Below are 15,033 nucleotides of genomic sequence, written 5' to 3'. Positions count from 1 at the left end.
CTTATGATAAAAGTATCATTTTTTCTTCTGGGTAGATACCTAGTAATGGGATTGCAGGATCAAATGGGAGGTCTAATTTGAGTTCTTTGAGGATTCTCTATATTGCCTTCTAAAGACGTTGTATTAGTTTGCAGTTTCATCAACAGTGTGAAAGTATTCCCTTTTTTCCACATCCATGAAGCTTTGAGACTTTGTGATGGGGTATTCTCACTGGGGTTAGGTGATTATCTTAAAAGTAGTTTTGATTTGCATTTCTCTGATGATCAGGGACCACTAACATTTTTTCAAATGCTTGTTAGCCATTCGTCTGTCTTCATCAGAGAAGGTTCATATCTCTTGCCCAGTGATAGATGGGATTGTTTGCTTTTTGTTGTTGTTGATTAGTTTGAGCTCTCTGTAGATTCTAGTTATCAATCCTTTATCAGATTGATACCCTGATAATATCTTTTTCTATTCTGAAAGTTTTCTCTTTGCTTTCCTTGTTGTGTCCTTAGCTATGCAGAGCTTTGCAGCTTAAGTCCCATTTGTTGTTGTGATAGTCACTGAAATCTCTCATAAAATCTTTCCCCAGTCCAACATCAAGAGTTTTTCCCATACGTTTTTCTAAGATTTTTATCATGTCATGTCTTAGATTTAAATTTTTTTATCTATCTTGAGTCAATTCTTCTAAGTGGCGAAAGGTGAGGATCCAGTTTCAATCTTTAACTTGTGCTTATCCAGTTCTCCCAGTGTCATTTGTTGCTAGGGATTCTTTTCCCCACTGTATGCTTTTGTTTGGTTTCTCAATGATCAGATGGCAAGTAGAGACTGGCTGCATTTCTTGGTTTTCTACTTTGTTCCATATGTCCATCCCTCTATTTTTGTGCCAATACCATGCTGTTTTGATTACTGTGGACTTGTAATATAGCCTGAAGTTGGTGATGCCTCCAATTTTGTTTTTAATTATTAAAAATAGGCTTTGCTATATGAGATTTTTAATGGTTCTATGTAAAATGAAGTACTATTTTTTCCAGTTTTTCAAAGTATGACCCTGGTATTTTAATGGGGATTGCATTGAATCTGTAGATTGCTTTGAGTAGAATAGACATTTTAACACAATGTTCATTCTTCCCAGCCAAGATAATAGTACGTTCTTGCATTTGTTAGTGTCTTCTGTTATTTATTTTCTTAGGGTTTCATAATTCTCTTTGTAAAGATCCTTCATCTCTTAGTTAGGTATATTCCTAAGTATTTAACTTTCTTGGAAGCTACTGTGAAGGAAATTGTGTCCTTGATTTGCCTCTCAACTTGGCTGTTATTGGCATACACAAAGGCCACTTATTTGTGGACATTGATTTTATACCCTAAGACATTACTGTATTTCTTGATCCCTTCCAGGAGTTTTGTGGTTGAGTCTCTAGGGTTTTCTAAGTATAAGATCATGTCATCAGCAAAAAGCGAGAGTTTGACCTCCTCTGCACCCATTGGATACCCTTTATTTCCTTCTCTTGCCTGATTGCATTACTAGGAAGAATTTCCAGCACAATGTTGAACAATAGTGAAGACAGTGGACATCCTTGTCTGGTCCCAGTTCTAAGTGGAGAAGCTTTCAATTTTACTCCATTTAGTATGATATTAGCTGTGGGTCTGTCAAAGATGGCTTCAATCAGCTTAAGAAATGGGCCACCTATACCTATTTTCTTAAGTGTTCATGTTAGAAAAGGATGCTGAATTTTGTCAAATGCTTTTTCTGCATTTATTGAGAGTATAATATGGTCTTTATTTTTGCTTCTATTGATATGGTGTATTAGATTTATGGATCGGCATACGTTAAATCAGCCTTACATCCCCTGGATGAAGCCTACATGATTGTGATATATAATTTTTTTTTAATGCATAGCTGCAATCTATTAGCTAAGATTCTGTTGAGTATTTTTGCATTAATATTCATTAGTGAAATTGGTCTGTAGTTCTCCTTTTTATTTGGTTCCATTCCTAGTTTTGGAATCAAAGTGATGTTTTCTTCCTAGAACATATTATGGAAAGTTCCTTCCTTCTCAATGTTTTGGAATAGGTTCTACAGGATAGAACCTCATTTTTGAAGGTGTGATAGAATTCTGATGTGATGCCATTTGTTTCTGTGTTTTTTTTTTTTGTTGTTGTTGTTGTTGGAAGCAATTTTATTGTTTCTGCTTGATACTGTTTTTTTTAAGAGATCTATTTCTTCCTGGGTAAGTCTAGGGAGCTGGTGTGATTCCAGGTATCGGTCCATTTCCTCCACATTGCCAAATTTCTTGGTGTAGAGTTTTCTGTAGTAGTCAGAAACAATCTCTGGTATCTCTATGGTATTAGTTGTTATTTACCCCTTTTCATTTCTGATTGAGGTTATTAAAGATTTCATTTTTATGTTTCTGGTTAATTTAGCCAATGGTTTATCAATTTCATTTATCTTATGGAAGAACGAACATTTTTCCTTAATTTTCTACATGATTCTTTCATTTTTGATTTCATTTATTTCTGGTTTCTAATTTAATTTTTGTTATTTCTTTATTCTGCTAGGTTTGGGATTGGACTGCCTTTCCTTTTCCATTTCTTTAAGATGGTTCATTAGATTGCTGATGTGCTCTCTTTCTGTTTTTTCAGATGTAGGCATCTAACACAATAAATTTCCCTCTTAGAACTACTTTTGCAGTGTCTCATAGGTTTTGGTAGCTTGTGTCTTCATTGTTATGCTCAAACACATAATAATTTCCTTTTTTATCTTTTTCTTGACACAACTGTCATTTAGCATAAGGCTGTTTAGTTTTCATGCCTATGTGTGGGGATGAAAACTTTTGTTGGAGCTTAGTTCCACTTTTATTGCTTTGTGGTCTGAGAAGATACAAGGTATAAGCGAATGACTTATTGATTCCAAAAAGATACATGAACAAAATTCAAATTTAGAGTATTTTTATTTTTGCCTTTAATTTTTGATAAGTATTGGTCACATAATACATCATTCTTCTTAAAAATATTAACTCTCAGGCTTGGAGCCTGTAGCACAATGCTTACAGCGTCAGCCACATACACTAAGGCTGGCAGGTTAGAACCCAGCCCTGGCCAGCTAAGCAATAATGACAACTGCAACAGAAAAATAGCCAGAAGTCGTGACAAGTGCCTGAAGTTACAGCTACTTGGGAGGCTGAGGCAAAAGAATTGCTTAAGCCTAAGAGTTTGAGGTTGCTGTGAGCTGGGACCCCACAGCATTCTATCTAGGGTGACATGGTGACACTCTGTCTCGAAAAAAAAATATTAACTCTGGCATATATTCCTACTCATAGGAAATATTGCTGGAACTTCTTCCTACAGATCAACCACACACCACAGGAATGGTTTAAGTATAAATGTTGAAATCAGAACTTTACTTTCTCCATCATGATTAGGCAACACCTCATTAAGGGGGAAAAAAAACCCTCACTGTAGAAAATAATAACTTTGAATTTTTAGTTTTGGGGAAAGAATGTGTTTTTAAGTTCAAATAAACACCTGTAGACAAAAGGAACTTCCTATAATTCTTCCGAGGCAGTAAGATTTTTGGTACAATGGTACCAATTCGAAAGTATTATAATTTGAAGTTTATATCCAAATAAGCCATTCACTTACTTTGAATGTAAAAGGACTGTGAGCGTAATTTCTGTAATCTATTCTTTCTTTGGAAAAGAAAACATCCATTCATTCAACACATATTTATTTAGCTTCTACCAAGTGCTAGGCAATACTCTAAAAATTGGGTTTAATTCTGGGATATCACCTAACTCCAGCAAGATTAGCCCACATCACGAAGTCTCAAAACTTCAGATGCTGGCATGGAAGTGGAGAGAAAGGAACACTTGTACTGCTGGTGGGACTGCAAACTCATACAACCTTTTTGGAAAGAATTATGGAGAATTCTTAAAGAACTAAAAGTCAATCTTCCATTTGATCATGCAATCCCATTAATAGGGAACAGAAGAACAAAAATCATTTCACCACAAAGACATTTACAACAGAATATTTCTTGCAACTCAATTCATAATTGCCAAGTGTGGAAGTGACATAAATGTCCATCATCTCTTGAATGGATCAACAAGCTGTGGCATATGTATACCATGTAGTACTATTCAGCCATAAGAAAAACTGAAGACTTTAGATCTTTTATGTTTACTACATGAATTTGAAACACATTGTTCTGAGTAAAGTTTCTCAAGATGGAAAAAAAGCCAGCCAATGTATTCAATACTAATGTGAAACCAATATATAAATAATTGCACATCCATATGAATGATAAAACAGTATAGTCTAGTGAGGGGGAGGGAAGGGAAAGGTGAGGGTGATTGGAAGGAGAAGGGAGGGCATTTGGCATAATCTCACCTAATGTACACAAGGTGAGAGTGTTCAGCACACTGCCTGGGTGAAGGGTTCAAGGTAACTTGAACTTTACCTTGGAAGTGAGAACAATGTAACCTAAATATTTTTATCCTCATATTAATATAAAATAAAAAATGATCTGTGAACAGTTAAAAAATGAGTTTAAAAATAGCAGCAAGACAAGGTTCATACCCTATGGAAGATAAACTCTTCTGGGGAGCTAGACAGTAACATATCATGCTATGGAGATAACACCATATTTGGAGGGGTCCAATAAATAATAGTCAATATATATGACATCAAGGTAATGATAAAAGCTTGAAAAAAGAACGAAACAATTTAAAAAGATAGAGAGCAGATAGCAGAGTGAGGAGATTTTGTAGGGTGGACAGGATGGGCCCTCTGGAAATGGCATCAGAGCAGGAACCTCAGATAGGAGAGGGAGTAGGTGGGTGCCAAGAGCATTCTGTATTAGAGAGAGCAATAGCAAAGATCTGCAGAATCCCAATTTCCTTGGCAGTAACCTCTCCCAATGATTGTTTTTGTCAATCATTACCATATATAATTAGGCCAATTGTTCAATCACATGAGTGAAATGATAATTACAAAATAAAGTCATTTAGTCCTTAAGTACTGAGTAAGCTGTTCAGGTTGATCATCCCTCTTCAAATGAAGCACATATAAAACTATAATTTAAAATACACATAAAATACATGAGATGAAATTGAAATTAACTTACTTGATATATAAAAACTAGTGAATCAACAATGTATCATAAAACTGGACACATTTTTATATCACAACTAGCAAGACCTGATAGACTATTTAGAGATAAACAGAGCAAGTCCTACTTGTTTAGTGACTTTAGAAAATCAAATGTTAAACCAGCAATTGTGCTATAACATAAAAAAGTACTGGTAATTTAAAATAAGTTTGAAAATGTCTGTAATTTTAAAAATAAGTTATACATCATTAGGCTGAAATAAAGAGGAAAGTGCTATCTCAGTCCTCTCACTTGTCATGGAATAGTCTCCATCTGTTCTTTTTAGAACGTGAACTATGTCTTAGATAAATCATTCAAATTTATTGGTTACTCATGGTTAAAGCTTTTATCCAGTATTTTAATTTTTTTCCTTTGGATACAGAGAGAAGACAATATAAAGTCAGCAGCAAAATAAACACACGGAGAGAAACAAACTACCTTACCTACAGCCTTAACAGCTGTCAAAGAAAAGTGTAAACTGAAGCCCAACATTTAAGCAAAAAGCCCGAATAGGGGACATAACTTTTATACTCTCAAGGAATTAGTGATGATTTACATACTTCTATTTTTCTTTTAAGCACATCCTTTTGAATAAAGTTAAATGATGTGGTTTAAAAAAAGGATATTATAATTAAAGACACTAATATAGGATTTCTACAAAATCAGGATAAGTGAGACTTAGGCACGTTCAGCCTGGCATATGAACAGACTGATATATTATAGTTCAGGCAAAGGTAAGATGTCAAAACATAATTATTTTAGATAAGAACATACAGTCAAGCCATTCTCAAAGGTAGGATTAGAATGAGAAATAGTTTCCTCTGAGAAAGAACAGAGTTGTTAGTCCCAAGCAAATTCCACCTTGACATAAATAACATTTCCTTCCCTTTGCTCATATGACTGTCCCCTAAATTAGTTGGAAATCGTAAATCACAAGCTAAATAATGCAACTTTATTAGAGTGCAGTCATTTCATTTTATGAGCAAATACAATGCTTGAATGTCAAATGTATGAAGATTACATAAAGATTACATAGAGATGATGCCCTGGCCCCTCAGTGCCCGGCTGGCCTGCTCTCTGGGACAGCATGGAGTCACAATGCGTGGCCACCTGGATAGAGAGGCCGAATGTCTCTAATGGCTTTATGACATAAACTTTACTGGAGAGTTTTATTTATAATAATGTCAAAATTTTGCAGTCTTTCAATCTATCCATTCATTCAACAAACATTGTATAGCCAAACGGGTCTTTATATGAAGAGAAATATGAGACTTATACAGCAGTGGTTTTGTAGAGACTTTATCTTACACACTCATAACTATGAAAAAACTCTTCTATAGTTACATAATTATAAAATCTTTATTCATTTTTTACTATAATAGTAATCAGTTGCTTGCAAACTTCTGATAGATCTAGATAAGGGTCATAACGCTTCCACATGGTAGTGACAGCAAATTTAATTTTCTTTAATATTTTTCTTTCTCCTTTTCAGTTATAGAGTTTATTGTCATAATATTCATTTGTCTTATTAGTTACATTTTATTTTGCCTTTCTTTTGGCTGAAAAAATAACTTTTCAATTAGGAAACAATTGTATTTAATAATAACAGGAATAGTATTTCTGAGTTTTAAGTTAATACTGCTACTTAGCCACTAGGCTATGCTAAAGTATAGTCCAAAACACTTCTATCTAGAGGATACACAAAAAAGCAGGAAAATAAATTTAAAAGCAGATGTGAATCATTTGACTGTTCAAAATCTAGCCGGTACTTCTTTTCGCAGATTTATCTAATAACTGGTTCCTATAATTAGTTTATATGCCATATCCCAAAGCAGTAAACCAAGATTTTGCTAACTATATGTCTTACAATAATGCTCAGTTTGATTTTAAAGTGATAGAATCATTATTCTTATTTTATCCAAACTAAACATGTATTTTCATTTGCATATAGTTAATCCTACTGAAAAAAACTTTAATGTACAGTTATGGACTGATTAGTTTCATAAATATGAGATTTAGATCAAATTTATCAAATTTTACTTCCTGATCCAAAAAATTGGTCATTTTAAAATTCAACAGTTGAGAAATAGACTCCAATTATTTCATTTATTTTACCACTTTTTTATATTACTACTACACTCTATTCCCTGTAACTTGTGTTTAGGACCTTCTAAAAGTTTCAGTTTGTGAATGCAGCTTGCTCTCATTTTTATTATTTTTTTCTTCAAACTCTAAGGAGTACGCTATTATTTTTTCAGTATTATTCATGTTAATAGCTATTTTTGGTGATATATGGTAAGAGGCACTAGGAATCTAAACAGGTCTAAGAAACTTACAGCACAGTTGGGAACACATACAAAAAATATAGATAACATTGATAAAAATATTTATTCAGGGGAAATACAAAGTCTATAGATAAGTGATAATTATAAAATAGATAATATATGTTAAAATAGTTTATATAAGATATATTTGATGCTCACATTATTAAAACAGAGGATAAGTTTTTACTACTGAAATCCCAAACGATTTCAAAATCTAAAGTGCTCTAACAATAAAAATCCATAACCCTCCAACTTACTGCTTAATCCACTTGGTAATTCTATCTGTAAGACAAGTTTGCCATATTTTAAAGATAAATTAATCTTTTTTTTTTAAACGTTGGCCTGTCCCTTTTAAAATTAATTATACATCTGTTAATTATTCATTACAGAATGAATTATTAATAGAACACAGTCCAGCCTCCAAACAAAATTATATTCCCGTTATATTATGGCTTTGATGTATGATAGAACACTCAGAAGAAGGAAGGCAGCTGACTTTTTCTTCTTAAAAGTAATTAAGTGCAGTAAAAGCCATGTGTGAAACACCTCAGAAAACGACACATACAGTTACACTGTAGGGGAAATCATGTTTTCCCATATACATCTATACACAGGGGTAGTATTCAAAATGTTAAAAATTATTAACACGGGCACTCGGAAACCAGAACAGATGTGATGGCAATGTTCCTCTACCTGGCCCTGCCCACAGGGATCAGTTGCTATTCTAACAACCCTGAAAACTTTTAATTCTGTTAGATCATGTGGAATGTCAGCATCAAAATGGTTTTTGTTGAATCACTGTGATGGAATATATTCTTGATTTAATTCTGCTACATAACACACCAACTCGGGAGCACATCACAGAAATCTTCAGTTCTAGAATTCTTTCACTTTGGACACTGCAGATACCTGAGTATCTGGAAATGCCTGTTAGTACCTCTTTGTAATGGCATGTAACAAATGACGTAACTGAGATAGGAAGCATGCCTGGTCTGAATCCTTCAGTGAATTCTGGAGCTTTATGGATTAAATTGAGAGACTATCATATCCAGTCTTTAGTTTTTCCCTCATCTATAGTCTTAGGCATAAGCCAACTGTGAGGCCATTGGATGGGGTGTGGTCCTGATTTAGTCAGAGGTATGAGAAAACATTTTCTACTTTAGTGCTAAGGAATAAAACCTGCCCTGCCCAAATCAAGTCTGATAAGAGGTTAGATTGTCTCACCCACCTGGGAGCATTCTAAACCAATAAACTGCCAGATTGGAGCTGGAATTTTGTCTCACTTAAGGCCTTAGAACTTGGCCAATGCTAACTTCATTTCGGTCTTTGATCCTGGGATAAGCTGAAGACCATGGGGGTAGTATTCACCATGGTGCTGGCCATGGCTATCTTGTCCTTAAGATAGATAAGCTCTATCTATAGTGGTAGATATCTCTCTCTAAATAGAGAGATAACTGCAGTTCCTGTGTTCTTGAGAGTGCAAGTACTCTGTCTGGTTTCAAAACACTCCATGACAGTGGCCCTGAACCTGTGATAATTAGTGAACAGCTTTCCAGCACTACTGGCTTGTGTGTATGCTGTCATGTGACCAGAACGCCATTTCTCCCCACCTGTCCACCTGCTACATTCTTCCTTCAAGTCAAGTTTCATCTCAGAAACCAGGTCTCTCATGAGACTTTCATTGACCTTCCGCAGCAAAAATTAGGAATTATTTCCGTCAGGTTCCCATTCTTAACACATATATCACACACTATCATAATTATTTGTATACACGTCAAAATCCCTGACAGGTCAGTTCCTACAGGCCTGCAATGCTATCTTGTTGAGGTTTGTCCTGGTTGGAAGAGAGTAAGTACACTCCACACACACCCGCTGCATAACAGCATGATGGGCAAGCAGGTGGAGGCACATCCTCCATGTTAAAGCCCAGGAGCTCCAGCTGCATCGTGAGCACAGTTGCCCTTTACTTTGCATTAATGCAAACACTTGTATGTGAACACACTAACATACAAGCTCCAAATTACTGTTTCCTTTCCCGAGCCCACCCTCCCAGGTTTTCTCCCTCCACGAGGCTTATTCTGATATTGCATCTGCTGCCCTCTCAATCAAGAAAGAAATTTAGTCCTTAGTCTCATCCCACTGTAATATATACACCCTTGGGCTGCCACTTGCCCAAAGCCTAATGCTGGTTTCCCTAAGGGTCATCCAAAGAATCTTTCTTATCTGTGGAATCATCTGTTAGCTCTGCTCTAATGTTGGTGATTTGGCTCTGAAGCCAGCAGATCTCTCTCTTCACAAGAACACACTTTCCCTAGACTATGGCTAAATCCTGTGTGAGTCACTTTAGCAACTATTTCTCTCCACAGCAAGAAAAATGGTCACATTCCTTTCCTAATGGCTGATACCCCTTATGCTGGGACTTGGTGGTGGTAAATCCCAAGGTGTAACTCTGAGAAAGACCCATGTTTTTGAAACTCATTTTGTTGTATTCAAGAGTTCAGACCAGTTTCCTCACCAGCTGCAAGAGACAAAGAGCCTTAGCAGAGAAGAATGGTGACTCTGACCCAGGGCAGGGCCTAGGAGACGGCCTCGGCCTGTCTTATTTGTCTGTCAGCAGCAGTTTCCTCAGACATTGGTTTAGTTTTCACTTACACATTGATGAACACTCACATCTCTCCTGTCAAATTTTATATAGCCTTCTGGATTATATCTAAACCACCCTTAGCTTTTATATACATTATGTACATTTAATTACTGTATTTTGAAGCACACACACACTATGTACGTTTATATATACTTTTATATATACTGTGTACATTTAACTAACTGTATTTTGAAGCTATTTCTTAGAGTTCATCTCCATACATTAGTGCTCTTTATCAATATGACTGGTGTTTAATACCAGTACAATCAAGCACCAATATTGTACTAGCAGGCAACAGTTATACTGCCTGTATCTTTGGTAGAAAGATGTTTAATATTAGGTAAAACCATCTATGTCTGTGAGCTTTTTGGAAAACTCCATGTGAATGCCTGACATACCAGGTCTCCCACTAAATTGACAAAAACAATAGACTGAAATGAGATTCAAGAGTTTAGGGGGAAACACCCCCATGTACTCACTCACCCACTATGTTTCATATGAGGTGGTTTATCCATTCGTACTGCCAGTTTGATTTTTAAGTCAGAGTCTTGGCTGTTTTTTGGAACTATCATTCGATGTAATTCAGCTGACTTGGGACTATTAGAAGTTGGGTATAATATCACCTGAAAAAAAAAAAAAAAGAAAACATTTAAATGCTTATTACAGAGTATTGATCAATTAGAATTGAAAATTTTCTGTTTTTCTGTTTGAGGAAAAGGTATCAATACCCCATTGTATCTAATAAACCATTAGACTCCTTCCCATGATAGCAGATGGATTTTCAATATAGATTCATTTATTTTTTGACAAATAATGTGTTTTCACAGTATCACATAATGAGTTTTCTTCCTGTGTTACTTCATAATGAACAAATACCACAACAAACTACAGTTGAACAGGGGCTGAAAAATACTTCATGGACACATATCATTTTAAGAATACTCTAAAATCTTTGGGCAAAGCAGTTCTGAAAGAAATATTCTTTTGACATTACAGGTAACATGCTTCAAAAGTAAACTCAATTATTTGAAGCAGCACAAACATGCCTCATGTTTTCATATTTTTATTATAAAAGAGCATTAATGAAATCAACTCAAAGATTCGAAAGACTGACCATAGCGCATTTTATACTGTAGAGCAATACCAAAGAAGGATTTTCATCCTGACTATGTGTTTTCAAAACTTTGAGGATGACACGACTGAAACAAAACAATCACTTTTAGTGGAAGTGCCAAATCACCAAATGATTATTTTATAGTCGTTCACTTCCCAAAGGTAACTCAGGAAAGAAAACCCTACTTTTCAGATGTTCAGTGCCAGATAAATAAAATAATGTATTTTCTCCTTTTTAGTCAGTGATGACATCTTTTAAACAAATGGGGTGGGGAACCTGTGGCCTCAATGCTACACGTGGCCTTCCAGGCCCCCAAGTGCTGCCCCTCGACCCAACTTAAACTTCACTGAACAAACCCTTTTAGATTTGTTTCATGAAATTTAGAGTCAGTCAAAGGGCCAGATTCAAGGATCCACGTGTGACCCGAAGGCTGAGGAGAAGCCTTAATGGTTATTTAAAAATGTGACTCCTATAGACAGAAGGACTAACCAAAGATGGGGAAGTGCAGTGCTTTGCATTTTAAGCCACTCTTACTTTAAACACATGTGAAAAGTAAATAAACCTAAAGTTTATGTGAATGGTAGAGGAATGCTAAAATTTATTCCTCCCCGCAAACAAATGGACACTTCTGTTAAAACTGTATCTCAACATATGTTCCTGTGCATAAACGCCGATGGAGTACAAAGCCACTGATGAAACTGGAAATTATTTCTCTGTAATATTTTGATTACTATTTTACATTAATGTAACAAAAAGTCCAGGTAGACTAATCGGTTTAAGGAGGTGGCGTTCTACTGTCAGGCTCTGGCGGTAAAGATTTTTTAAAGCATACACGAATATGGTGTGCCCACCCTTATCTTCATTTCCATGTTATAAGTGGAAATATTCACTAAGAAACATTCAGGCAAGGCTTTCTCTCTAGGAAAGACAACACAGTCATACAAGCTTCTAAACTAGTCTCAGCTTGCAAGTTGTTAAATGTATCTACTATTTTGAGACTTGTCCCAAGCCCATCCTAAAAGACATGGTGATGTTATGACCAACACATCTACACATGCAAGCATAGAAAGGACACCCAAGAAAAGATTCAAATGGCATTTGCAATGTTTTCAAAATTATGATCACACTCTAGAATTAATTCATTTTGACTGCTAAAATATCCAGTATAACATTTTATATATTCTAAATGACAGTACAAAGAAAAAGTTGATAGAGACAAAGGAATGTCATCATCAACTTAAAAAAATTATTCCGAAAAAGAGCCCAAGACAAAGATAGAGATATATATATCCTCTGCAGCTACAGCTGCTGTTTTAACGGTAGGTCTGGAAAGCTTTTTTTTTTTTCTCTTTCTCCCCATCTACCTGTCCCCTCCTCACTGAAAAAAAAAATATTTTGGCATGAGCCAACTAAATACTTTATTGCTTTTTAATTCTTTCTTCTATGTTTATATAAAATCTGGTATTGCTCCAAACTCTAAAAAGTCTTATACAGGAGAAGAATATTTAATATTCTAACAATTTCTCATTCTGCAAATGCTGATGATAGGTTACTAAAAGAGGTCCCCATAATCACTAAGTAGAGCTGATCCAATGTACAATACCATCATTTTTGCTCCATTTTCTTTTTCAGATGAGTCTGTGGAAGGATTCATGGCTCAGCTCATGACATGGGGACACAAATGGCTCAGATCCTCCAAGGAGCTCACAATCCTGTATTCCCAGCACTCTTCTCTCTGCTGACATCACTTCTTCCTCTGTCCTCCCATCCTTAGGACATGCAGTGGTTTCCTGACTTTGACAATGGCTGGGCTTATTCATCACCCTCTATTTGGTGTCTCTGCTCCCCTCCACAGACCTTAGGACACGTTCACAGGGGTGTGTCTGATGTTGTCGGCAATAGTAATGACAGATTAACAGATATTCAAAAATTTACTAAGAATCCTCCTGTATCCTAGGTTCACATCTAAATTAAACTATAGACCTGTACAAAAGTGAGCTTCTTATATGATTTAGCAAACTATTTTGTCCTTTGCCATTCATTTATCTTGACTTTTCTAGACATATTTCTGCTGCTTCTAGTTTATTTTTCTTGCCAACACTTTAAATGTCTTGTCAGTCAGTGTGACACGAAAAAGTTTACGATTCCTTATCTTAAATGTAAGGCCAGTGTAACTTCTTTATGATAAAATGTTAACAGTACTTGTCATCTTTGCTCAGGTGTAATGAAAAACAAAATAATTTCCTAGGTTTTGTTTAAAATTCTGTCAAATTTCATATACAGGAAGAAGAACTAAAGCTTAAAAGAATTAAATGTAAAATACGCATCTACATACAGACATGCTCAGGTACTATGAGGTTCAGAAGGATCTTTCCTTTAAATCACACTTATATAAGCTGACATCTCTATGCCATTTCTCTTCTATTGAGATACCTGAATTAAAGGCAAGCCATGTGCATTTGAGCACATATCACATTAATTAAACCTTGTGACCTATAAAGTCAAGGCCATCTAAATCTCTAAATTCTATTTCAACAAACATCTCAAAAACCAAACTAAAAACTAAAATACAAAACAGAAAACACTAGGGGTGAAGCTAGAAAAACAGGAGGGCTATGTAAGCCTTCTGGCTAAACAATTCCCTACCTTTTCCTGAAAATATCTCTTGGCCTAAAGGAAGAAAAAGACCCTGTAACCACAATTATTGCAGTGTATTTTATAATAAAAGAATAGAAATACCTATTTTCTAAAATTCAGCTCAAAGGTGGGTACAATCAGCAATTGTTGAACAAATTGGGACAGCCTCTATAGAGGACTTAATGTTTCCTTTGGGAGTTTAAAAGAATGCATAAGATTTACAAGGTGAGCACAGAGAACAATGAAAAATAAAGACCTGGGAGTTGTTGGAATCCAATGCTTTATCAGCAGGATCCTATCAAAAGGCACATAATTCTGATGCTGACATTCTTACCATCACCCTAGTCTCTCAACCTCTTCCCCTATGTGTGGATGTTCAGCTCTATCTGTCTTCCCTGGACTCCCTCAGTCAGATTCCATTATTTGCCATCAAAAGAACTTTAATCAGCACCAGCACTCAATACATTTTCTGCCATGGCAATCCTCTTTATGCCCTCAAAAGCTAAGTAGAAGACCCTATGGGGACCAACTTTTAAGAGTTAGGAAAAGAAATAGGACTCTGTCACTGGGACCAGAGGACAAGGAGGTAGAAGAAAGCCAAAAGGATGTAACGCACAAAATTTAAGGGAGAGAGTGTTTCAGGGAGCAGAAAGTGGTCATTGTTATCAAATGATGATTGAGAGGTTAAGCCTGGTAGGGCCTGAAATGCAATTGCTTAGTTGAAAACCAGAGGTCAACAGAGTTCAGCAAGAGAAAGTGTAGGTGAACAAAAGTTTGAGGGACAAATTCTGTGTGAGGAATGGAGGAAGACTTCACACAAGGGTTGGCTAACCAAGATCAGCTAAGTTGGGCAGGGTCATTTTGCCTAAAAAGCAAAGGCCAGGAGGATGAAGATACTGCCAAGTGGGTGAAAGAGAAAACAAGAAGGTTGTGTTTACGCATGAGGCCAGAATGACAGACTAGGGACAGACTGTCAAATGTGTTTTGCTAAGTCTATACCTTATCATATAGGTAACATGCAGTCCAAAGATGTTTATAAGCTAGAGCAGTGACTTTCAAGAGGTGTGCTATGAGAGGATCTTCAGAGTATTGCAAAAAGTTTGAAAGATCATTAAGTAAATTATTTTCTAAAGAAGTTCAAAGCACAGTAAGTATATTCATTTTTTTACTCTTTTTTTTTTTTTTT

General features: G+C 35.7%; 1 protein-coding gene across 3 annotated transcripts in view; it reads right to left on the bottom strand.

The window, feature by feature from the left end:
- The window catches only part of CADPS2 (calcium dependent secretion activator 2), a 499,168-nt gene that overhangs the window by 197,282 nt on the left and 286,853 nt on the right, over window positions 1–15,033 (bottom strand). For all 3 annotated transcript variants that reach the window (XM_003789780.2, XM_023513206.1, XM_023513207.1), the window contains exon 8: window positions 10,580–10,719. In XM_003789780.2, the coding sequence (XP_003789828.1) occupies window positions 10,580–10,719 (140 nt within the window). The remainder of the gene's footprint in view (window positions 1–10,579; window positions 10,720–15,033) is intronic.

This window comes from Otolemur garnettii, unplaced genomic scaffold, assembly GCF_000181295.1.
Source record: "Otolemur garnettii isolate 467f Iridium unplaced genomic scaffold, OtoGar3 scaffold00037, whole genome shotgun sequence".
Classification (NCBI taxonomy): Eukaryota; Metazoa; Chordata; class Mammalia; order Primates; family Galagidae; genus Otolemur; species Otolemur garnettii.
Note: the sequence above shows the minus strand (reverse complement) of the source record. Positions and strands in the feature narration are given on the sequence as shown.